The 25,915-nt window shown below is 39.5% G+C and overlaps 3 protein-coding genes across 8 annotated transcripts in view; 2 read left to right on the top strand and 1 right to left on the bottom strand.

Annotated features, from left to right (window-relative positions):
• ext1c (exostoses (multiple) 1c) overlaps nt 1-11,621 on the top strand; it is an 81,528-nt gene extending 69,907 nt beyond the window's left edge. For all 4 annotated transcript variants that reach the window (XM_032534754.1, XM_032534753.1, XM_032534755.1 and 1 more), the window contains exons 4-12: nt 1,615-1,722; nt 4,714-4,833; nt 6,915-7,047; nt 8,216-8,334; nt 8,467-8,562; nt 8,972-9,058; nt 9,169-9,329; nt 10,536-10,707; nt 10,825-11,621. In XM_032534754.1, coding sequence (XP_032390645.1) covers nt 1,615-1,722; nt 4,714-4,833; nt 6,915-7,047; nt 8,216-8,334; nt 8,467-8,562; nt 8,972-9,058; nt 9,169-9,329; nt 10,536-10,707; nt 10,825-11,010 — 1,182 coding nt within the window. In that variant the 3' untranslated portion in view covers nt 11,011-11,621. The remainder of the gene's footprint in view (nt 1-1,614; nt 1,723-4,713; nt 4,834-6,914; nt 7,048-8,215; nt 8,335-8,466; nt 8,563-8,971; nt 9,059-9,168; nt 9,330-10,535; nt 10,708-10,824) is intronic.
• A 929-nt stretch (nt 11,622-12,550) lies between these two features.
• On the bottom strand, nt 12,551-17,060 carry zgc:114119 (Mediator of RNA polymerase II transcription subunit 30-like). 3 transcript variants are annotated; one of them, XM_032534765.1, is made up of 5 exons: nt 16,880-17,060; nt 15,934-16,160; nt 14,723-14,881; nt 14,370-14,459; nt 12,551-13,533 (listed from the first exon to the last, which is right to left on the bottom strand). In XM_032534765.1, exons 2-5 carry the CDS (start codon nt 16,156-16,158, stop codon nt 13,405-13,407), a joined length of 603 nt encoding a protein of 200 aa, XP_032390656.1. In that variant the 5' UTR covers nt 16,159-16,160; nt 16,880-17,060; the 3' UTR covers nt 12,551-13,404. The 3 variants fall into 3 exon arrangements, with proteins under 3 accessions (XP_032390656.1, XP_032390657.1, XP_032390655.1); XM_032534766.1 differs by having other exon boundaries at nt 12,551-13,500; nt 15,934-16,164; XM_032534764.1 differs by having other exon boundaries at nt 15,934-16,164.
• Nucleotides 17,061-23,049: 5,989 nt separating this feature from the next.
• Nucleotides 23,050-25,331, top strand: LOC116701718 (uncharacterized protein PB18E9.04c-like). The gene is made up of 2 exons (XM_032535580.1): nt 23,050-23,269; nt 25,012-25,331. The coding sequence occupies exons 1-2, from the start codon at nt 23,204-23,206 to the stop codon at nt 25,312-25,314; spliced, it is 369 nt and encodes a 122-aa protein (XP_032391471.1). The 5' UTR covers nt 23,050-23,203; the 3' UTR covers nt 25,315-25,331.
• The last annotated feature ends 584 nt before the right edge of the window (nt 25,332-25,915 follow it).

Here is a 25,915-nt window from a genome sequence, read left to right on the forward strand (position 1 = left end):
CACACACACACACACACACACACACACACACACACATACAAGTCCCCCTATTTGTTTGGGTGTCCTTCAGCAGGTTTATTCTTAGATGAAATGCAGAAGCTTGGGTGCCTGGGTGGGCCAGACAGAGCGTTTGATCTCCACCAATTTCAGCTACTACTGCTGCTGTTATCTGGTGGTTAAATTAGGAGAAAAAAAGTAAGAGAAATAAATAGCACCCAGACCTATCAACACTCCAGAACACAGTGAGTAGAAAGCGGAGGAGAGCAGGATGGGATGAGAATGCAGTGTAGAGAAATGGAAAAAAGGAGGACAGATGATGGGGGGAGACAAAAAGAGGGCTCTGTTAGCAAAAAAAATGGAACATCAAAAACCTGTCAGTGAACAAATGATAAGGCAACATCAAAAATCAACTTTATTAAAGCATGATGCCTCTACGTAGCAACCTGTTCCTTCTTGTTCTCTCATCCCTTTATCCCTCTCTTTACCCCCTCCCTGGCTACATGTCCCCTCAGTGGCCGTACCTAATTAGTACACAAAAAGTCCGCCCTATCAGCCACATCTGTGTTTGTTTTTAACAAACCTCCACGGCTTCCTTGGAAAGGAGAGATAGGCGTTTTACTCTTTCCAGTGGGGCTGTGCAATTATTTGAAATTTTAATCATAATCATGATTTTGGTTCGCAACTGAAAAACTGAGGAATTGGGAAAAAACAAACCGATTATTTTACACATTATGTTTTGCAAGTAAATTCTTATTTTGTCTTTGTTTGTGTACTGGGTGAAAAAAAATATAAAAGGAAAAGTATTGAGGGAAATTTCACAGTTCAAGGTGTTTTAACTGTTTCACTGTATTTAAATTCAAAAATTGCTACATTTGTCCAAAAGTCAATGAGTAATCGTGTTAAATAATGGTGATTTCAATATTGACCAAAATAATAATTGAGCAACCCTACAGCCACCTTACAGGGACATACACACTTAACTGCACATACACTACCGGTCAAAAGTTTGGGTTCACATACAAATTTTTATTCCTCTCCATTATAGACAGAATACCAGCTGATCTGAGGGGTGGGCTGATTTTATATGCATACTACTGCCCATTATAAGCAACCATTCACCCAATGTTCCAAAGGCACATTCTGTTTACTATCTGATATCATTTTAAAAAACTAACTAGAAAAACATTGGCAAACTCTTTTGTAATTATGTCAGCACATAATGTAATCTGAAAACTCTGTGCCCTGGTTAAAAAACATGCAACTGATCTCAGCTGGGATTCTGTCTACAATGGAGTGCAATGGAAATTTGTGAGTGACCCCAAACTTTTGACCGGTAGTGTACATTTACACACAAAGGTATTGAATATATTGTCTGCTATCTGGGATATCACACCGCCAATCAGCTGGAACTGAACTCATACAGATTGTATCATATTCATGCAGCTGTAGTATGTCATGTTGTGTTAAAACATGACATACTACACCAAGTGACGAACCCAGTCAAACTGCAGCTGATACGTCTATGGGTTCTTCAGTGTGCTCTACATGTTATCAGTTGGATTATCAGTGTCACTGTCTCCCTAAGACTTTCTAAATTTGTGTTTGTGTTTTCAGGCAGCGTGTATCCCAGTGCTCCTAAGTAACGGTTGGGAGCTGCCTTTCTCTGATGTCATACAGTGGAACCAGGCAGTCATTGAGGGAGATGAGCGATTACTACTACAGGTAACACACTTAAATATTTGTTCACGCTTATTTGCAGGTGCACACTAACACAGACACACGACTAGGACATCTTGATAGCCGGATTTACCTTTAGGGTGTTGAAGGGACGCACCGGTGAGCTAGAGCTACACTACGCTTTTCAATCAATACAGTAAATAGTTGTCTACATTGGCCCTACCTACGTTGAACCATGACCTGAAGCATATTTTTTATGCTTCTTGTGCTGCCAAAACTCAATAACCTACACTAAATACAGTGCCTGAACCACCCCTGTGTAAATACTGAGGATTGAAACTGTTTAAACTGTTTATGTGCAAATGTGCTGCTTTTGCTAAGCAGCCTGTCAAAAAAAGCCATTTAAAAGTCAAAGTGTATTAAATCAAGAAAAATAAGTCATACCATTATATCGAGAAAAAACATCTTGAAAGGGGGCAGCCTGGACTGGTTATTAAATATGGGTCACATCTCTGCAGTTAGTACTTGCTGGTTTGCTGATGGCATCAGTACAAACCATTGAGCCAGTGTGCCACAAAATCTTTCATGTTGAAATCAGTAATATGTACTGTATGTCAATAAAAACAAGACTGTGATAAGGATAAGTCCGGTCTTGGATGGCACGCCCTGCATCTGCGTGCCCTTGGGGGAAAATGAAACACTAGCCACCTGATAACCAATCACACACTAGATTATCTTCGTACACCCTGCATCCGCTTGCCCTGCTAACATTATTGCCATTTATTTTCTTTGATTCACACACACTGTAACAAACAAACATGTCAGCCAATTCTGCCATAATACAATTTGGTGTTAGAAATCACCAGGAATTTCTCAGCACTGAGTTGTTTTTTTCTGTCCTGAACTCGGTCTTGACTTGGACTCAAACCTATTTGGACTTGTTTTTGACTTGGTCCCAACTAGTCCTGGTCTTGGACTCAAAAAAGGTGGTTGCTTGACTACAGCCCTGATAAAAAGTGATAAAAAAGTAATAGTAAAGTATTATTAAAAAAGTGATAAAAAGTCATAGTCTCATGTCGAAAAAAGGGACAAATATTTTTATAGTATATTGACAAAAGTCCTAGTATAGTACGTTTGAAAAAAGTGATGAAGTCATAGTATAGCATGTTGCAAAAAGTAATAAAAACTCAGTATGTATGTCGACAGAAGTCATAGTACATTATGTTGAAAAAAACTGACAAAAAGTCATAGTATAGTATGTGGAAAAAGCCATTAAAAAGTCATAGTATTGTATGTCGAAAATAACCTCATGAAAGGGGCCAGCCTGGACTGGGTATTGAATCTGGGTTAGAATCTGCAGAGATTACTTGGTGGTGTCTTGTTGGCAAAAGTGCAAACCACTGAGCCCATGTGCCACCAAAGAATTTATGTTGATAACAGTAAAGGGATATTATGTCGAAAAAAGTCATAGTATTGTATGTGGAACTAAAGTAATGAAAAGAGCCTGCCAAGACTGGGCATCAAACCTGGGTCAGAGTCTTGCCCATTTTCTGGGGCTAGTTGCCGCAATGCTACCAACTGAGGCAAACTGATAAAAAATCATAGAATAATATGTCAAAAAAATTGATAGTCATTGGACAGTGTGTAAAAATAAAATAAAAAAAATTAAAAATAAATAAAGTGATAAAATGTTGATGTGTAGGTTTGTGTGCTCCCAAAGGATTTAACTACTGTAGTGGATGGTGATTTGTCTAAGATTATGGAAAGTTAACCACAGGAGACCACTTCATTTTTTTCCAGAGAGACCAATGAAAGAAAGAAATGCTGAGTGAGAGATTGCATTGAGTAACATAAGTGAAAGTGAAAGACACTCTCCATTACCTGTATCAAACAGGTACAGGTTAGATCCCTTTGAGATTGAACACCCATAGTAGAGACCTTAAACCAGTTTCAATTCAAAAGCACTCGCTCTCTCATCCTGTGTGTATGTGTCTCGTCCCACACAGACACACAAACAAACACAATGAGCAAGCAAAGCCGGCTCACTCTCAGCTACAACCTTTATCTCTCTCCCTCAGACAAAATACATCATGTCTCCTCTTCATTGATTTCCACCAATAGAGGACATGAATTTGCATTCAGCTAAAGGACCAGGAACAAGCCCCTGAGAGCTCAGAGCAGGAGAGACATTTTCAAATCAGGGCAGAATGTGACTGAATGAGTTGACCTCATCAGTGGCACTAAATCCACCTGCAAAACTATATAATATGCACACAAATATTCACACGGCTTGTGATCTGAGGTTAAGGAGTGTGAAGTTTGTGCAGAAAAAGGTTGAGTGAGGGCAGACACTTCAGACAAAGTGAAGACAACGGTGTAGTGAGGCCGTCCTTTAGATGTTCTAAAGAAAGGGATAAAGCCGGAAGGAGGGGGAGAAAGAGAAAGTGGGAGAGAGGTGAAGTAGTAAAATGTAGAGGAAGGAAGGTATGTGAATAGAAACTGAAAGGTTAAAAAAACAAGGACAAGAATTTAAAAGAACTACAGAGAAAAAGAGATTTAGTGGCCTCTCGGCTTCTTTAACTGGTGCTCATTAGAAAATGTGTTAGCTGTGTGAAGACCAAAGGGTTTAAAGGAGTCAACTGCTCCCACTTTTCTCGGTTCAACATGGCTTTCTTCCACTTGCATTGAGCCGCTGAGCTTAACTCGCTAAGTGAATAAATCAATTTTGGTGATTCGCTTGAAACCCCCAAATGTGGTCTTTACTAATTAATGTCTAATTATCTGAACAACACACCCCAAATCAGCTCTGTGTCAAATGTTTTTTTTTTGGGGGGGTTGCCAAATTAAGCAACTCAGTTTGATTTACACAATTTTGATCACTTAAATGCTATTTCCTTCTTTTTCTCTTTTATAGTCTATTTTAAGAGACACACCTTGCTTTAAAAACAACACACAAAGTAAAGGGTTTCTCTGTTCTTCTTCTTTAATTTTTTTTCCCTGTCTGGATGTTTTACTCTTCTCATCTTTTGTCTTCAGGTGCCATCCACAGTGAGAGCAGTGGGGAATGAGAGAGTGCTAGCCCTCAGACAGAGGACCCAGATGCTGTGGGAAGCCTACTTTTCCTCTGTTGACAAGATAGTCCTCACCACACTGGAGGTCAGCCTTAACACACACTCGGCAATAAAGACCCGTCACAGAAAGTCCAGGCTTTATGTGGCTCTAGAAGCTCGGTGAGGCAGTGACTACTTGCATGGCTAGTTGGTAAACTACTGTAGCTGATCAGCTAACCTCTAAGATGCTAGCCAGCTGGCAACATGCTAGCGCTATTTTGTTCTGTGCTGTGCCATTTCTCGCCCAAGCAGGTCATTCCTTATCATAGGATCGTACATTATTTCCATCAAAAATTACTTATTGGAAAGGGGGAAGTTCAGTTTGAGATACAGGTTGCTGGTCTACCTGCAGGGCATTACTACCTGACGCACCTCCACCGGTGTCTTGGAGAACAGACCTCTAGTGAAGCCTTCTGGGGTAGACAGATCAAACACCTGCACCAGACTTTAACGGGTCATCAGCTGGGGACCACCCTCACAGACGTTTTGCTCCTTTACTCCCAGTGTGTCTGCTGATGGCGGAGGGATTTCTCCCAGCACCCCTAGGTGTTATCTGGCCCCCGACTCTTCGCCTTCCTCCTCAACCACAACCAGAAGATATCTTTTTCCACTTTTTCTGCCAGATCTTTGATGGCTTTAGAATGCCTTTCTTCTGTAGCACCCTTGTTTCTGAACAGTCAAAAAAAACTGCTAAATAGCTGCAATGTCACTATTGCACTGTTGAGACGGTCTGTCAAAGTTAACTAAAACTGAACTCATGAACGGTTTCAAATGCTCGTCTCTAGTAATCTATCAGTACAACTTTGACAGCATCATACCACATCTTACCTTAGACCCACTAGGACTTCTGCTACCACACAATTCAGGGAAGTTGAGGAATGTGCAGCAACATCCAGTGAAAACATCTACAAAAAGAAGCCACTGCTGTAAGCACATTTTCTTTTGAACACACAGCCATAGTTGCTACCTCTCTGCGGTTCACTGGCCGTGTACTATCATCAGTCCGCTTTCAGAAAGGCTTTTCACATTTGAATCAAACCACCCTTCTATCATTATGATTATGGGGTTGGCCAATGCTCTACATTTCAACTCTTTCACTATCACAGCTCTGATTGTACTCTAGGTCTCGAACATTTCAAAGCTTTCCACATCAGGTGCGCCTGAACTGAGAAATCCCCTAATGTATAGAAATGATATGTCATTACATTGCAAATATCAGTCGCAACCTGCCAGTTTCTGTCTCAGACTTTGAGACATGTGCCTTCAGCGCTATGGGTATATCTTTTGAAAGAGTCATTGCAATATGAAGCAGAAACACAGCGCTGCTTAGGTTATTTTCCCTGTTCAGATCTAGCATCCAGTTTTGCTCATACATATATCTTTCCCTGTCCGTTTTTAGTTTTAGACTTCCGTCTTAAGAGATGCACTTCAAAGGTAGTTGCTGCAGCTAAGAGAATGTCATTTGAAGGTTAGCCCAAGGGTTAGACGAGACATGAAAATAAAAAACAACCTCCTAATATGAGCAGTTTGCCACACACTGCCAGTGTCAAATTTTAGCACATAAGGAAATGTGGGGAAACCACATATTTAACCCCTCTGAAATCTGAAGAAATCAAAGTGAGTGGAAGGCTTTGCATTCTGATGTTTATAAAGGCAAGTCTAGCAGTCTCTGATGTATTTGCTGCTGGGGATTTATGCTAGAGATAATAAAGAAGAGGTTCTGGAGGTTGGTGATAAGCTGCTTATAAACATACAGCATGCAGGGGGGAACCTCTCCCCATGGGAGACAGCTGTGCAGTCAGCCTGAGGTCAGAGAGGCAGAGGGCTTCTGAGCGACTACATGCTGGTGTTGCTGTGTGGACACCTCCTGTTGGTGTTAAATGGGAAGTACACAAAGCATTTCATTCAAAGTTGCTTTAATATGCAAATACAAGTGTGTCAGGTCCTGAATTGCAGTAGAGTTTACATTAAGCTCCAAGACTCTCATCCACCGGCTTAGAGGGAATGAATCTGGTGCAGGCTTATGCTAGATGAGCACAACAGCCACTTTACAACACAAAGTGAACATGTTCTCTCTGCTTCGCGCATTGCAACCCTTATCCAACTTTGTCCTTTTTCCCTCTGCAGATCATTAAGGATCGTGTGTTTTCTCACATATCGAGGAACAAGTACATGTGGAACTCCCTGCCAGGAGGTCTGCTGGTCCTACCAGAGTACTCCACTCACCTCGCACATTTCCCTTTCTACTACCTGGGATTAGGTAAACACACTCTTAATTCAAAAGAGTCTCCACAACATGCAAATCCCGACTGCATATCAGGGATGTTGATGAAACTAGTATTTCAGAGCTGTGGAGGTAGAGATGAGCAAGTGACACTCAACCAGCTAGTCATAATTAAAATGTACTGAAGTCTTTGTCTGTGATAGTTTGAATTTTGCAGTCATGCTCTAATACGATAGAAATATGGATTATTATTTAAATGGATTTAAAGCCACTCAGTGCACATTAACAGGGCTCTCAAGTTTTGAAGACAGGTAAGATTGACATCCCCCCCCCCCGTCAGAGGGTCAAAGGGGGAGCGGGTTGAATGGGGCTGTTTCATTAATAATATTATAATTTCTGTTTTTGTTGTTAGTAATAATTGTTCAAGTTGTTATTGTTTGTGTCAAACAAGTTGTGAATTTGTTGTAACAGTAAAACAGGAGCTGACTTGCGCTGTGCTCTAAGCGATGCTCGGAGCTCCAGCGGTTTCCTCTGTGGGTGAACAAAACTTTCCCGGAAGATGTTGTAGCTGAATTGTGTAGCAGAACAATGTAGCAGAACAATTCCAGGATATGCTTTTTTTTTCGTTGGTTGTTGTGTCTTACTCAGATACAATAGTGTTAAAATCTGATTGGCTATTGTGTAGCCCCTTTCTTTTTTTTGATGGGCTGATAAGTGGCAGGCTCAACTGGATTCCTGCCGGTTCCAAAGTGAGAGCAGGGTGGCCAGAGAAATTTTGGGCGCTGCGGCATATTAAATATCTTATTATAGTTATAGTTTTTCCGCATGAGAAATACAATGTGTGGCGGAAGTGTGTGACAAAAGACCAAAATGAGTGACTGTCACGCTCAATGCATGACACTTGAGAGCCCTGCATCAATGTGACATTGTTTAGCTAATTCTGATAGCATTCGTTTTTGTTTTCAAATTTGGACAATCCTGGCTAAATTTGATGCAGTCTATTGCTCTCTAGCACAATGCTTTTTTGATACCCTCTGTAGGGGGCGCAATGCATGTGAATTTTCAAACCCTATACACGGCAGCTTTAAATTTTCCTGATGATCCTTGATGGAATTACTCAGATACACTTTTACATGTTTCTTGTACCAAAGAGCACCTAGGTAGGACTCTCTCTTACCCTTATATTTTTCCTAACCTTGTTCAGGGGTCAGTCCAGGTCAAGAGTTCACTGCTGTCATCCATGCTGTTTCCCCATTGGTCTCCCAGTCTCAGCCAATCATGAAGCTGCTTCAGGTGGTCTCCAAGTCAAAATACTGCTCGCAGGTAGAGAATTAAATATAATGTAGCCACAAATAGCCCCTGCTGGTTGATCAATGTTGGCAGCCATTTGTAATCAGTCTAATTCATCTATCTCTGTATGTGTTGTGTAAACCTCCATTCCCCTGCCGCTTCCAGATCATCATTCTCTGGAACAGCGAGAAGCCGCCACCTATTCGGAGCAAATGGCCTCCCATGCCCGTCCCCCTCACTGTGACAGACGGCAGGAGGAAGGTGAGAGCCAAAGCCAGTCACGCTGACACTTGAGCGACAGCATGACAAACTGTCAGTCGCTCAGTCAGTTTATGTATCTTTCTTTCTTTCAGTCTCTGTTTCTGCATTTCTCTGGTCATTCTCCTTGATGTCAATTTTTCTCTGTCTTTCTAACCATGTATATCTGACATGCCCACCGATCCGTGTGGCATTCTGTTTCATAAATGTCACTCATCCTTAACATTTCCTCTCTGTCTCCCTTTCACTGTCTTTTTTATTTATTTATTTTTTTAAATCTATAGTGATTCACTCAACATGATTTACTGTAACATCATCTCTCACTTATTCTCATAATCTCTCTAAACACAATCCAGACAACATACTGTATAATCTACAGTACCAGGTATTTACTATTGTACTTCTATCGCAGACCACCAGTCGGTTCCTACCTCATGTTGCCATAGAGACAGAAGCAGTGCTGAGTCTGGACGAGGATACAGTCCTGCTGACCAGTGAGGTGTGTGTTCATGTGTTAGTAATAAATACAGCAGAACTGCACACACATAAAAATCAATATTCCTGAAAAAGTAGCAACAATATCTAAGTGTTTCATGTATGTACTTGCAGGTGAACTTTGCTTTCTTGGTGTGGCGGAGCTTCCCTGAACGGATCGTGGGCTACCCTCCCAGGAGCCACTTCTGGGATCCCCTGAAGCGCGCCTGGGGCTACACCTCCAAATGGACCAACGACTACTCCATCGTCCTGACTGGAGCTGCCTTCTATCACAGGTACACCAACACACTGTAGCAGACTGAAAACTCTATATAAAGCTTGTTTTTTTATTTTATTTTACCTCTTAATGTTTTCACAATGTGTGACAGGTCACCAGACAGGGTTAGAGGCAGCCATCCACGCTCCTACTCACACCTACTGGCAATTTAGTTAACATTACCACATGCATGTCTTTGGACTGTGGGAGAAAACCCACGGGTGCCAAGTCGGATACATGTAATGCGTAATGTAATTAGCAGCTGAATGAAAAGTACTTTAGTAAAATCTCCAGTCTTGAAAACTCAAGTTTTAGAGAACATATGCATTGTATCACAGGGGTTGAGTTTGTTGTGCACTATCTATAAATATCAAATCCCACTGGTGGTGAAATGGTTAACTTGGCCCAGATATATATCAACATACATCCCACCATCTACTCGTTTCTGTAGAAGCTACCATGTCTGTTACCAAACAGGTGCTGCTGCCTGCCCTCCACCTATGATAAATTAGTTTGCAGAGATCTCTTTATTCTGTACGATACATTTTTAGATAAATGTTTAGCTGTGCTTGTCTAAGAGACTGACATTGTGATTAGAGATAACTGTGAGACAGAACATCCGGTTTTGCACACTTGTAACATGTGACAAAATATTCCTGCAAGATGAATAATAGAACAATGTGTAATAGAGGCCAGAGGTAAGAAGATAACTGCTTTTGTTATTTTAAATACTACTTTTAGCATGTCTAATTGTTCCATGAACCTGAAGTTAATCATTTTAAAAATGGTGGCCAGAAGCCTTTTTATAAACAAATGTGACTAAAAAAAACGATTGTATTGATTTCGGACCGCCCTACCCCTGGTAACACATTTACATGCGGTTTAAAAAAACCTCCTACTCAACGGCCAGGAGGTAGAAATCCTGGAAGACATTAAAATAACTGAACTTTTGCTGTCTTTTTTTGTTTGAGAAACTTGGGTAATTGGCATGTCTTTGACGTCATGCTTCTTCAAATTTCTATTTTAAATTTGTATGCGTTCATGTGCTTTATTTTTCTAACTTGTTTTTGCGCTGTCAGTTGAACCCCTGAGCTCCATGTTATTGTTATTGGAAGTGATAACGCTGATCCAATGTCTGCAACCTGTTTGCTCTCATTAAGAATATCCTTGCAAATGTTTAATGTCATTATACACATACCTGTGAAACACTTTCCCTGCCCCACAGGTACTACCACTACCTGTTCTCCTACTACCTGCCCCAGTCTCTGCGGACTCTGGTGGATCGCACCTCCAACTGTGAGGACATCCTGATGAACTTCCTGGTCTCTGCTGTAACCCACCTGCCGCCAGTCAAAGTGGCTCAAAGGAAGCAGTACAAAGAGTTGCCCAGTCCACAGGTAGGTAGCCCTTTGTCTTTCAAACTTGTGTTCAATGCTGTACTTCATTGATGCTGTTGAATCAAATGTCAGATCAGTACTGGATGATAGATGATCGTGTCTCTGTCTACCTCTCAGGGTACAAAAAGTGTCCCCTGGGCCAACCCAGAGCACTTTAACCAGCGGCAGGAGTGTGTCAACACCTTCGCCAACTGGTTTGGCTACATGCCTCTGGTCCACTCTCAGTTTCGCCTGGACCCTGTACTCTTTAAAGATCAAGTGTCTGTCCTCCGCAAGAAGTACAAAGACCTGGAAAGAGCATGAAAATGATGGACAAAATGGACAGAAAGGCTGGGAAGCATCAAGGTCTGGTCTAGTGCCCTTTTTGACAGGCAAATGGACCACTTAGTGGTGGACAGTCACGATGGGATACTCTGGACTGTCTGGGATGTGGACAAAGGGCCAGTGTGGTCCATTTGTGACATGGACAAAGTATAATCATGAGACAGACCCTGGTGGACTGTATACATATAAATAGAGAGGAATGGGCCTATACAAGTTTGAAAAGAGCTTCAACTGATTCTCCCACCTCTGTGAGTCTGGTAAGAACACAAAGAAGGACATTTAGGGGCCTTGAAAGAGTCCCTGTGATTGGGCCTCCCACTGAGAAAGGGCAATCTCTATTGGACAGCAAAAAAGGAGCACTGAACACTTCAAATGTCAGCGCTATTGCTGTGACAAAAGACAGAAAATGTCTCAAACTAATGCCAGAAGGGACTGGTATTGGTGCCATGCACTCCATCTACCAAATGGTGTCTCATCGTTACTTGCAGGGACTGTTGCCATGGAAACAGATCAATTCACATCAAAATGCTAACTGTAAAACCAATAAAATGATTTATAAATGCAAATTCTGGTACGATGCTGCACTTACAGTAGTTTTTTTTTCTTTACTTGGCACACGCATTCTATTCAAAGCAGTCTGGGAGATTTATTTTCAGAAGAGGTGACTGATACTCAAGGAGTAAAACATATCAGTGCAACAGATGCCTCAGTCTGAACTAGCAACTAACAATTCAGTTTTCATTGATTAATCTGAACTATTTTCTCATTTATTCAATAAATCATTTATTCTATACGTCAGGAAATAGTGAAAAATTCACAGAATACTGAGAAAACCAACAGACCACCAAATAGTGCCATTTGAGAAGCAGGAACTAGGTAGTGACAATTTGCTAAAGAAAATTACTTGTATCACAATCGGTTATAACAGTTTTTGCAAATTGACTAATTTGTTGTTTCCATTTCACTCTCAACTAAGCATACGAATACTTAATATTGCCACAGTTCATCAGAAATTACTGAGACCATTTCATAGTGTGTAAACATATGCAGCTCAAATAAACAGAAGCACATTTTCCCATCAGGTACACTGATAACTTATGCAGTGTACAGTGTTTATTAGCGTGTCTTACACAGCTATAATATGGAGATTTTATCTTTATAGCAATAAAAACCCTTTGAGCAGATTAAATTGGCTGTAAAATGATTCCAAATACAATTGCAGCCATCAAAAGTGCTGCTCAATCACATGTCCTTAGTGTTTTTGTGACTGTCTTTGATGCATTGATGTGTAGGAGTGCTACACGGATGAGCTGTTAGTGTGTAAAGACAGATGAATACAAAAGGTCAGTGTCAGAATATGCATCATTATGTGTTGGTGGATATGCCTTGATGTACTGTACTTCTATTTAATCTCAATTGTGAAGGAGATCATGCATTCCCACATCGGCCCACGGGGTTGGAAATGAAACAATGACGCACATATTGCGAAGCCTTAAAAGTATATGTTTAGAAATTTTGTTTTAAAAAAGTTTATTTTATAGAAAACAGAAATGACCCAGTAGGCCAACCTTTTGTCCCACAGTTTACAAAAATAAATTCACAGGCAAGCAAGTCTCAACCCCCTCAGGGTAAACAGGTGTACTGTATAGCACTCAGGAAGCTAATCTCATTAAGCACATGCACAAACACACACACTTATGTACAAAGCACCTGAGATACATAGATAGCTGCCAAGGGGCTGATTTGAATTCTGAACTCTGTGTTTTTACAGCTGACAAATCATAATTAGGGCAGTTGTCCCTATTGTAAACATAGTCATCAGATCAGCTTCTGTGCTTACTGGAAGAATTACCTGCAAGTAATACAAGTCTGTCTGGTGTTGAGTCAGCACAGGGGAAAAACACCATCAATAACACTTTTTTTTGTTTTTACCTGAGGCAATACAGGTTTCCACTTTTAATTTTAACAGTATCAAACAGGAATTTATAACTTATTTGAATAAACACATTGGCAAAGTAATACTTGTAGAGCACTTTCCAAACATAAACTAGGCTGTCAGCTGCCACGTACAAAAGAGAATGATTTCTTGGAGTGTATCAGGTTATGCTTTTTTAAGCTTTCATTAAGCAGGATTCTATCTAAATAATAGCTCCCCCTCAACAACTTCAATATTATACATACTAAACAGCAGAAGCTCTTCTGTGACTTGTGAGTTTCAGTGATGAAGTGTCAACAAAGTACACACAAAGTGAAAGGACCCATAATCCAAATCCAACAGTAATTCCCTTATTTCACCTGGTCTTTGCCATTAAGCAGTCCATACGTCTGTGGAGGAATGTATCTCCTAAAAAGGGAGAGGATCTGGTGGAACAATCATTTCCTGAGCGTCAGCATGGCGTTGACGTCCCACAACAGGTTCCTCATCTGATCCATCAGAACCTTCATCTCCTGGTTTTTCTGGCGGACCTTCTGCAGGTAAAGCAGGACGACACAGTCAAACACCTTTTATAGCTTAGTCATTTACCATTCTTACAATCACAAGCATTCAGGACAGAACCTAGTTTACTCACTAAAGTCATTAGCAATAATTGAGGCTTATTTACAATAATACCTGCTGGAGGATTTTGAGAGTAAAAAAAAAAAAAAAATACTTTTAACTGTTTTGCTACTAAGTTGTTAATATAACAAACAAGCCTACCAGCTTTAGGCAAACCTTTCCACTATTATGTCACTGGCTGCCTGGTAACTCATCTCGCTAGAATAATGTCTCGAACATTTACAAAAACAACTGGGATTTCAACTTCACTTAAGCTGCACACTAGGCATGGTTTCTGTGTTCCATCCACACCAGCAAGGTGTTCCCTCATCCTGTGCCAGCACTGCCACCTAGAGGCGTTTGCAGGGGACTTTAAACAGCTAAATATCTTGCTCTTTCTAATCCCACTTGCATTTCTAAGAGCAAATAGCACAAAAAAAAAAAATGTCAGTCTAAACTGCCAAGAAGTAATATTGAGTCACCCAAATAACAGGACATTGATGCAATTTAAATCGTTGCAGCAATGTTGGACTTAAATGATCTTTAGATTTAGCTGGATAATTTTGTTTGGTCTAGCTGCTAGACCAAGTATCACTTCAATATCTGGCAATATGTGGCACATTCTACTAATTTGTAATTACTTTAGAACATTTATTTTATTTATTAGAGCATGGGTTACTGCAGGTCAGGAAAACTACTAATTGTATTGCAACCTGACAACAACATAGCGAGGCCTAGCTGTCACTACTCCAACGCAGAAATGATGTGTGATAGTTGTGACAAAAGGAAAACAGAAATGCACCTCTAGAACCTCTCTTCTCTCCTGGTTGACAGCAGAACTGCAGGGCTCCACTTTGACAGAAACCAGCTCCTCTCCAACATATGGCAGAAGCTGAGGACACAGAATACATATAAATCAGTTTTTCCCCCTCCTGTCTATGAATGCATTGGGTTTTGATCCTGAAAGAACCTAGGTGTGAAACGACAGGGAATTCTGCAAATGCATACACTCAAGACAGAAAGAGTAAAGCTTATTTTCAGTGTTGTCCTAATCTGTTTCAAGCAATATTCATAATTTATTTCCTTTAAAAAACACAGAATATTTTCAAGAAAAAACTGAATGAACATCATCTAGGCAGAGGGCTCCTTCCTCACCTCTGATGGCCCCTCCTGCAGGTCAGAGGTCATCTCCACACAGCGTTCGTACAGGAGCCGCAGCTTTCTGAACAGCAGGGCGAGCTGCCGTAGGTGTTCCTGGAGCTTCCCAAAGCGGTCCTGGTACATCGCCTGGCTCTGGGTCACGCCATTGGGAAGCTACATCAAAGACACACAGCGTCGCTCATCAGTAATCTGCAGATATCAAAACTAGTTGGTTATTAATATGATGAATTTTCTTGTTGTTCTTTCAATTGACCTGTTCAGTAAAAGGCTAATACTGTCAGAATGTCCCACTCTGCTTCCTTTTCTAGTGTATTAGATATAAGAACATGTGGATGGTGATTGGTCAAGCCTGGGTAAAAATGCATGACAACACAATTTGAGTCCATGGCCCCGATACTACTCATTTACTCTTGAGTTTTTGGTGATGGAAAAAAAAAGTTTAATGGACAAGGGCAAGCTGGAAGAGGTAAGTGATACACTGAGTGAGCGAGTGTCCCACAGTGAGGGACAATTACAGACACAGATCAGGAGGAGATAGACAGATGAGTAAGAGAGAAAGAAAGATGGGACAAATGCAAACTGACAGACACCAGAGGAAGGAGACTGTAAAGACTACACAGTTTAATTTAAACTAAAATTGGGATCTATGATATCAGTAAAGAACTGAATTCTAATATTCGGTCAGAAACTATGTATAAATAAGTAATAAAACTAATAAAAAGTAAGGATTAGTCTCAGCCGAATGCAACAACAAGACTGGCTAACATTTTTTAATACACACATCTCTGACACTTTGTCAATAAAAACTCAGGCTTCACAAAAGAAAAATCTATTTTTTCTGAGATGTAAGCCATGTGGTCTATCACTATAACAGTAGATTGTACACAGTAAGAAAATGTATGCAAAGCTTTGCTTTCACACCACGAGCGGACTGTTTTTAAATGTGGACCCAGGGAGACTAGCTGTGCTTAAATACCTTCACACACCAGGGACGTTTTTTGTTATTATTTCGCACATCGATGTATTTGTTCAAACTGTTTTATTTGTCACGAGTAGTTTCACACAGAACGCAAATAAAGGGCACAGCTAATGGTGACCCTCGAATAAACGAAACCAAACTAAAGCCCAACAGCATCTCACATAGAAAAGAGGGGTATACACTCCCTGCTATTTCAAAACATTAACTTTAGCTGGCTAACCAGTACCTGCGTAGCTCGTGTGATCTGGAAGATCTCCATGGTACGAGTGACAATGTCCTGGACTGTCTCCTGTCCAATCCGACAGAGGAAAACTGGGGAGATCTCCCTCAGGGCCCCCTGGGGGGGCATGGGCTGCTGGCCTGCAGCAGAGGCAGCATTAGGGGGCAGGTGGGGCTGCTGCTGAGAGGGCATCCCTGCCATCCCTGGCTTCTGAGGTAATGAGGCTGCCATCACTAGCTAGTGTGTGGTAAAGAGATTAGAGTGATGTAATGAACTCAGTATTCAGAAATTGACTTGTGCTGATGTCACAAAAGTGGCGACTCACAGACACAAGCTAGCTAACAGTTAGTTCATTAAAATGATCAAATGAGATGCCAAACTAAGTTCTCACTTGCATGGACTTTAACTTGGTGTGTTTGATGCACAATACACATATGAAAACAGAGTAAACAACAAACAATAGAGCAAAGTACAGCAACAGTCATACATAACATAAATATAGAATAGAAATAGTACATTAATGTGCAAAATATTAATCTGCATGTAAAAAGGTTCAGTGTGTGTGTATATGTTATAAATAAATAGTATAAAAGTAACAGTTATAGTAAAAATAGTAACGTTAAAGTTTCCAAATGATAATTTTACATAAAGTTCTGACGACGTAATGGTGCTCTAACATTTGCTACTCGATTTGCTAACGTTAACACAAACTGTGAAAACATACTTCGCACGGTCAAAACGTCTGTTCTTGTATCTACTAGCTACACTAAAGATACTAGCGTTAAATAAACAGCGTTTTTACTGACTGACAAAAGCTAACATCGGAGGCTAAGTAGGCTAGCCTGAACAGCTTGACGTTAATGTAGCTAAAGACTCCTTCTGAGGCTAGCTAGCTAGTTAGCCGCTAGCCAGCCAGCTAACTAACTAGCGGCCAAAGCAGAAAACCGCTTACCTATATTGACTTCTCTTTGTTAAATGCGGTCCAAATACGTCCGACTTGCTCTAGTAGTTGCGTAAATAACGTTACCTTATTTATTATTTAAAATACAACATAATTAGACCTTTCCACTTATTTCTTTCAGAAAGCGCTGCACGTTTTTTAATCATTGCGTCACTTCCGGTCACAGGACACATTTCCCACCACTAGGTGGAGACAGTAGTTGTTGATTAGATGTAAACATAGAACATCACACAGAAATCTTGGAAGCATGCGCTGTTTCATCATTACATATTTTATTATTGGATTAATATTACTGATTTTCTTTACTTGTAGAAAAAAAATATTGTATTAGAATATAATGTCCTGTAGCTCTGGGACGGCCTTGTTCCCTCCTCTGGTTTGGCATGTGTAAGATGACTTTATTAAACCATATAATGTAGATTAGTCTATGTCTCCAACTGTTTAGCGGCCATGGCTGAAGGAGGGGTCCGGGGTCAGATCCAGAAAGACTGTGTTGTTGGACATGGTGAGTCTGGATGGAATTCTGAACCATACGCGTATGATTACCTGCAGTGCAATATCATTTTCCCTAAAGCTTGTTATAACTTAACTGAGCAAATCCTGAGTACACCTAAAATACCTAAAACTTAAAAGTGCAAGGTGAATTGACCAAAATTGGAGTCAGATAGACAGTGGCCATTGAGCCAAACCAGAATCGGTCAAAGTGTTTCCTTCAACTGTGTGAGCAGCAATGATTGAATATGTATGCAGATACCTACATTTTTTTTCTTGGGCACAGAAATTATGTGTTTCAAAACTAAATGTTATGCCTTTTAGTTTTATCAAATACACTTATTTCTGTTGCTCATAATAAAATGTAGAAATTCCATAAATAACCCTGCTTTAATAGGCAATACTAATAATAAAAAATAGATCGTTTAGGATTATATGAAAGTCACATGAGTGAGACATTGCCTTGAAGTCTGGCCAGCCCTATTAGTTATGGCAATGGCAAATCATTAATGTCTAAACCTGCTTTCTTTATTTGTTGAACCAAAGTGGCTGACTTTATCTGTGGTTTACATAAGATCAAAGGTTGCCCTCATGTTTTCACGTTTTAAGGAAGTACATTTGGTTTTTGATAAGCTGTGGTTTAAAAGGCCCTTTGTTGACCTTAACAAATTAATGCAAGTTAAATTCCCACATAGGTAGCAGTATCTGATCAAACTAAAAGGCACAACAGTTTTGTTGTGACATACATTATTTCTATGTGTCCAAAGTATTTTCAATTTCCTCAAAGATCGGATCAAATTAAGCAGTGTGCTAAGAAACTGGAAAGAAAAGAAAAGTTTGATTGTGAAGCTGGAAGCAGAGCTATTTTACTCTGTGTCGCTGCAATAAGTCGTCTGGATCCTGTTTTGACTGTTGGGAGTTTTTTTTCTGTCTCCGTCCTTTTGTTTGTGTACTTTGCGATTTTCATAATGGTTGTGTGCTCACAGCAGAACTTCAACTTGAACCTTTACAGTATCCTGAGAGAGATTTGGTTTGCAGGGAGGCATAAAGGACACAAGAAAACACTGATGACAATGTGCAGCATCACCTAAATGAGTAGTTGGTAATGTGTTCTTCAGTTTATAGTTTTATTAACATTTCAGGCTTTCATTTGACTCTTTCACACGTCATCTATTGCTCATTTTTGCAACTGTATTCTAAAGTTTTGCAATATTAAGTTTATATTAACATGCTCTGAGCATCTAATAAAACATCTACAAGACTCCTCCTTCCAGTTGTATTATCTCATCTTTATAGCTGAACTCAATAAAACTTATCAATAAAACATTAAATAATGCAAACAGTAACTCTCATCATACAGAACATGTAACAAAAGCAGAGCAAGACATGGACCTTCAAAAATGGAGTCTTAGCTAATCCTACAAATATGTATGTAGGAAAGAAAGCATTAACGTTTTACAAATTCAATACACAGTAGCACTGATGATAAGGGGCGTAGCGTTATCTGAAAGAAGCATTTAAATGCCTGATACCAGGAAACATGCAGCATAGTGATAACACGGATGATAAAGCATCGCGAAGGCTTGGCTATGTGATCATATACCAAAACAACACGGTCAAGCTTACTTCCCTCTCTGTCCTTGAGGTTGTGTGACGATGAACAAAAGAAAAGTGTGTTTCAAGTTCAAACCGCAGATTAATGATTAATGTTTTAAATTTGTATTGTTAACATTGTTATGTGCACTATAACATGTTCAATCTGAAAAGTCTTTGGCTATTATAACAATGTTTACTCATCATTCCCATAGTGACATCATTGTATTTTATAGGGGGGTCCAGAAGCCGTGAATAGGGTAGGATGTCCCCATGGAGTAGACAGTGGTGGGATGAGCATGAATGACAAGGATGCTGAGAGAGGGAGGAGAACATTTAAATATTGGCAGCAAAGATGTGATTGGCTGATAGAGATTGTGCCTAAATCTGGTTGGTTAAACTAAATGAGGAAATGCACCTAATCAGCTGATAAGAAGAAGCAGGAGAAGAGGGAGAGAGAATGAGAGAGAGGGCAATGAGAATGAGTGAATAACACAAGATGGTCTTCTTGACTGAACTTACTCTAAGCCTTAGTAGTCGCATGTGAATTTGTCGGTTTCATTTGTGGACAAATGTAGTCATCTCGATCTTGAAATAAAAAAAGTTACACAATTCTCACACAGATTTCTTGTGAGAATTGTGTAACTTTTTACTTTAGGTTTTCCTTGAACCTCTCTGTCACACCCTTCCCTTTGTCATCTCTAACCAAATAAAATGGGTTTGGGTTTGTCTGTTTACTTTCCTTTAAAAATAGATAAGCTGAAGTTTTATGGGAAGATGAATTAGATCTTTCTAAAGTAAACCTCTGCAAAGATAAAAACGTTATTCCAAAACTGATAGTTTTTTGTAATGTGAATATTGAGTGACAGTTGAAACAAGAATATTATTATTTCATGCACAAGTGCAATAAGGCTGTTTTTCCTATTAGTATTTTTGTACAATCTGGATATCAAAAGCTAACACATTCCGTTCTGCTTGCTTCAGTTATTCCAACATATCAGCTGCTAGTCAGCGGGCAAGGTGCAATCAAACATGCTTTATTCCCTAAATTTGAATCAGAACTATGTTCATTTTGGTTGGGAAAAATGTAAAAGTAAGCAGAGAAGAATTCTTGTGTTATCACAGCAACCCTGTGACAGGTTTCAGTGGTGACATTCCATTTTTGGGGTAAATTATATCAATTTTCCTATGTTGTTTTTTCTCTTCCTTGAGTCCATTTGAGCTTGGTCGAAAGTGAAACATCAAATATGAAAAGGAAAAAAATCAGTTTTTTGTTGCCATAAAAATGCATTATACAATTGCCAACCTCCAGGATAACAAGTTGTTAGAACATAGAAATATAAGAAATAAGAAATATAAATAAGTTTTAAAAAAAAAACTGTGTGCAGCTACACCAATAAACCCATTTAGGATTTTAGAAATTTAACATAATTAATTGAGTCCTGTTATGTTATAATTAGGGTCCGAGTGCCGACAGCGGCGAAGGCCCAATGAAACTGAAGGAATTATTATTATTCTTTATCTGGCAAATAAATCTTGTGTTAGGTGTCATTGAAATAGGCAAGAGTTCCTTCTTCATTGGTGGTGGTTTGGCCCGCACCCTATTCTTAAGTCACGCCCCCTTTCATAACTGTTGACCCCTTTAAGGTAGAGTCTTATGTGAGGTTTCAATGAACTCAACAGAGACTTCCTTTCCTATTGATAAAGGGTTTGCCCCAACCCCTATGCTTTGGCCTCGCCCCCTTTCGCAGCCATTGAACTGTATGACGTAGTCGTAGAGTATCATTGAACTCAGCAGGGAGTTTCCTTTTCATTGGTGACAGTATGCAGTGTCTGAGTGCTGTGCAAATGCACGGTCACAAGCAGCGACGTGCGGCAGTAACCTAGACGCATGCAGATTAGCGAGGGCTTGCAGCTTTAATGTTAATTAACTGTGATTCATCAAAAAGTGAGTTCTGTTAAACTGTGTTCTTTATTTTTTAACAGACTCCTCTACATCCTAAATTTTCACAATCGATACAAATCATATTATACTGACTAGGCCTATATGTAACTTTTTAATGTTTCTGAAATTTTGTAATTTTCCATCTGATGATTATGAAAGACCTGTAACAGTAAACGAGAAAAACAGTTAAAAGAACGCTATTTTTACATAGTTTTTATTGATGCCTTTGTTTGGGACAGATTTTTCCCGTGAAGTCACTATATTATTTACGGCACCAGAAAAGCCTGTGTTGTTGTATTCAGCCAGGTAGAAGGTGGCAGGAGATTTTTTTTATGTAGGCCTAATTGTATTCTCATTTTATTTTAGAAGTTATCTGCTGTAGTTATGGATGATACTGGGGCAGGCACAGAAAAGAAGGAAATTGAACAAAAAACAACTAAAAGCTAAAAGGGAACGTAAAAGACTGTGAAACCGGAATCAATCTCGGTTTGGCTTTCAAAAATGGAGACAATGACGGGATTGTAAATTATTCAAAAACAACCCCAAATTGGCCCTCATGTATGTTATACATCTATTTCATTTATTAAATAACTTCAGATTGCGCGATGTGGTTTCACGCCAGTAGCCGTCATTTAATAACATCTCCCTTACATTTAGCGTGGACTTTTTCTTCCGTGTTGCTTACTATTTTCTTTTCCCTTGTCCCCCTGTACTTGTGTAAGCGTCTTGCAGCTTTAGTTATTTTTACAGTGGTTGCTACAACAAACTCATATTGCTATGGCTCGTAACACAGTGACAGTGATACATTACCGAGTTTAGCTCACGATACATCCAAAGTAGCTTGAGTTACTGTATGCAACACTTCAAATGCAACAATGCATCTGTAACTATATGAGCTCCCTGTAATGCTAACTGGACCTTTAGGACAGCAAGTGTGGTAAAAACACTACAGCTTGTGTCCAAATGGGCTGCTGAAATCAGTGCACACTGTAAGCTCCATATAGCCACTTTAACTATTATCATTAACTCAGTGTCATTAGGTCAGTTTTTAGTTTCAAGTCTCCCTCCATTTGTTTGTGTACTTCACTATTTTCATAATAGTTGTGTGTGCTCACTGCATAACCTTTACAGTCTCCTGAAGGAGATTTGGTCTTCAGGAAGGCGTTAAAGACACAGAAACACACTGATGACAATAAACAGCAGCACATAAATGAGGAATTTGGAATGGGTTCTTCAGTTTATAGTTTTTAAATGTTCCATGCTTTCCATTGCTCATTGTTGCAGCAACTCAGTACAAATATATCAGTGTTTTAGTTTTAAGTCAGTTTAACTTAAATTATCTTGCTATTGTGAGTTAGGTCTTGTAACTTAAAATTGTGGTTTGACTAAAAGTCCAGCTTAGCTTATTGTTAATGTCAGCTGCTAACTTTGTCTCTTTGTTGTTTGGTGCTGGGCAGGTAGTGTGGACAGTAAAAAGTTTGCCAGAGCAAGACAAGGAACGTTTTTTTTTTTAACTGAAAATAGAAAACCAAATAAAATAGAATATTGATTAAAGTTATTGGTTAAGTCCATTGTTTTAACTTCATTCATTTTATGGGTTTGTTGCCTTCTCAACTTTTGTGTAGTGTGATGTTTTGAAAAGAGTTTATTGGCAGTGGGTATCGGGGCAGATGCATCCAAAAAGTCATAAAATTCAGTTTAAAGTCTTTCAGTAGCAATGTTTGGTCCAAAAACCATGCATGCTTAGGGTCTCAAGGATTTTTGCAGAAATAAAATCTGGTTGTGTTACACATGACTACTGAAAAACAAAGGTTCACAGCACACCAAGTAATTTATTATTTCCTGTAATATGGCACTACTGTATGATGTGGGACAGCCCTTGGTGTCCAAATCCCAGACACAAATCCCTCAGCATCATTTCATCATTTGTGCTTTGAGGCTGAACTGGGAATGTATTGGTGTGACTGAAAAACCCACTATGTAACCCTGGCTTTGGAGAAGATCTCAGTATGATCTACTTTTAACGAAATACAGAAAGACTGATACACACAAGCCTTTTTTCCTCATGCCATGATTGTAATTTACAAATCACAATTCGGTTCTCTGCTATCGCTTATCATGAAAACTGCAGGTCAAGTTGGAAATGTTCCAGAGCACAGTACATGTTTGTTTTTTACTCTTTCTGGCGACTAAAAGTTATCAGCATCAGTGGTATGGAGAGCTGGCTGGTATAAAAGGGCAGACAGAAAGGTGGGGACACCCGTAAAGTATAACTGAAGACCACGATGGGGACTACAAGAATGTTTGTCTTCTGTGTCTGTTGGACCTTCATGTTACTGGGCTGCACTGAGGTAAGGAACACTTTGGATAGTGGTAAAAACACTTGTTGTGGGACAAGTGACGATTCATGGACCAGTGGTGGCCAAACAGTTCAGCCTCTCTGAGTAATGCACACTGTTTGGACAGCTGATTTATAAGGATTTTGAACTCAAAACACAGCTGCCTTTTGTTGTTCTTGCCTGAGTATAATCACAGTCAAATTAGTCTGAGGTTAATGAAACATTTAAATGCGTCTCAAACCCTAGGCAAATGGTAGCCTGGAAATTCAGACCAAAATCCCAGGATTAACTTGCTGGGCAAATTCAAATTGTGCTCTGGATTTCCAGGGTAGGCAAATGGAGGTAAATGGAAAAATGTAAATGCTTATTTGGTGGAACAAGACATTTCTTTCTGCTTGAAACAAAATATCTATCTTGCAAAACATAACACTCAAAGAAGAGAAATGAAATGAATGATAAAATCAGTATGGAAATAATAAATATTTATTCTTGACCTTGGAAGCAGTTGTCACCACGAGGTCCAAGTTGTTAAAAATGTGTTTATTGATCTTATCCTGATGTGTTGAGGGCCACAATGGAAATAAGTCCTGGACTTTTTTGTGTTTTATCCTTGATTGTATTTGATGTCTTTTCATGTGTAAGGCATTCTTAATACAATTAAATAAAGAAAATAAAATGATAAAAAAGAGCGGCAGGTAGATAAGCCAGTTTGTGGTTGGCTCCCGCAAAATTGTGAACTGAAGCAGGAGAAATAAACGTGCAAGTCTCTAGACCGATCTGCAGGGCAAAATCAAATTGCTGGTAGAGTGGGCGGGGCTTACCCAGTCTAATCAATGTTGGCTTTACAGTGAAAAATGAAAGTTAATTTTTGACCCTTATAACAGTTGATATTGTGTTAATAGTTAATTTTGAACCATTAAAAAACCCTAAACAACAACGTAACTACTTTAAAAAAGCTTATAAAATGTAAAAGCTTATGAGGGTTGGTCAATGCATTATATTAACCATACCATGTTAAATGTGAACTGTTCCACAGCTCCTCCATAGCTATAATTCAGAACCAGAATAAATGAAACCTACTTGGTTTATCGTCCCTTCTTTTGCTGCAGGGAGCTTTGGTGTCAGCCATGGGAGTACTCCTGTTTCCAGATAAACTAGATGATCTATCAGGGAAAATAAAGCGTAGGTTTGGACTAAATGGCAAATGAAAAACAACAAAGAGACACATATCCTGTACAATTAGTACAGGGCAGAGATGTGCTACAGGCCTCTAACCACCTGTCTGGCCCGACCAACTACAGCAATATGTAAAGTATGGTTCATGTCTTCATGCCTCATGTACTTATTGGAGTACACACGGGACTACTGAGACAGTGTGCTGCGGCTTTATGGCATCGACTGACAGTATGATACAGGCAGGAAATAATAACAGTATATATTGATGTTTAGAATTTAGCCAAGTAATAAGAATATAATTGCATCTACTTATTACTGTTGTAAATAAATATCATTATGTCTGGTAGTATCATCTGTTTTGTGAATTCCTTTATTAGTGTTTTTATCATTTATATGGTTAGACTTTTGTTTCTCAAAGGGTTGGTTTACCAAAGGTACATGTTTTCTTGCTTACTTCGAGGGGTATATATCCTAAAGATAATTCTTTTTTTGTTGTTGCTTTTTTCCCCAAACAGTCTGTGCTCTGATTTATCATCTCTCTTGTGCAATGCAAACAGTTTTTTCTTTTTATTTTCTAGGAGATTCGTATAACATCCACAAATGCAACAGTGACCAGCAACAACACCAAACCAACTGCCACCCAACCTGCAGCAGTAACCACACCACTGCCCGGCCATGCTTCCACTCACGTAACCTCCAGAAAGCTTCCAGAAACATCCACCTCCTTACACAACACAACTACCATCACCCCATCACAGCAGCCCACAAAGTCCTCTGGAGCCACGCCAACTTCAGCCGCGACGTCTGCCTCTTTGTTTGAGTCCTGCAGTCAACTCCTGGTGCCTACAATCTCTGTTCTAATCTGCGGTGCATTGGCCTGAAAATGTAAAACCAAAAATGAAAATCACAAATTCACCTTTCATCAAGAGAAAAATTGGTTCCTATTTAATGGCTCTCACTGTGACTGTCTTACATGTATCATATTAATGCTATGAAGTGCTTTGTTTGCACTGAGCTTTTTTCCGCTTTTGATCAAGACTGTTCCACACAATCTCAATACATTTTCTCTAATGCCAGACTTCAGATTTGAAAACTATATCTTATTCCAAATAGCAAACATAAACACAAGGTATGACATATTGCTGGATGTTTTGGCAAATAAAATAGTAATTAATTTCCATTGGACTCTAAATGTATTTTTTTTTACGAAATGGTGGGAACCTCTCGGGGAAACTGTCAAAAGAACTCTACCGAGCTTTGATATCAGCTGTATGATTATGGATTTATTCTTCAGGAACACATGTTTTCACTTGGATAAAGATCCCCAAGGCTGCTTCAAAGAGGGCCATTTCACTACGCAATTTAAATGTGGAACTCCTATTCCTGATATTACTTATCTTTAAGTAATAATCAATGAGTTTCTCAGTAGGTTCTACAGACAATCACAGCCATAAAATAATCACAAATAGCTCCAGTTAGGTA

Source organism: Etheostoma spectabile, chromosome 14 (genome assembly GCF_008692095.1).
Source record: "Etheostoma spectabile isolate EspeVRDwgs_2016 chromosome 14, UIUC_Espe_1.0, whole genome shotgun sequence".
Classification (NCBI taxonomy): domain Eukaryota; kingdom Metazoa; phylum Chordata; class Actinopteri; order Perciformes; family Percidae; genus Etheostoma; species Etheostoma spectabile.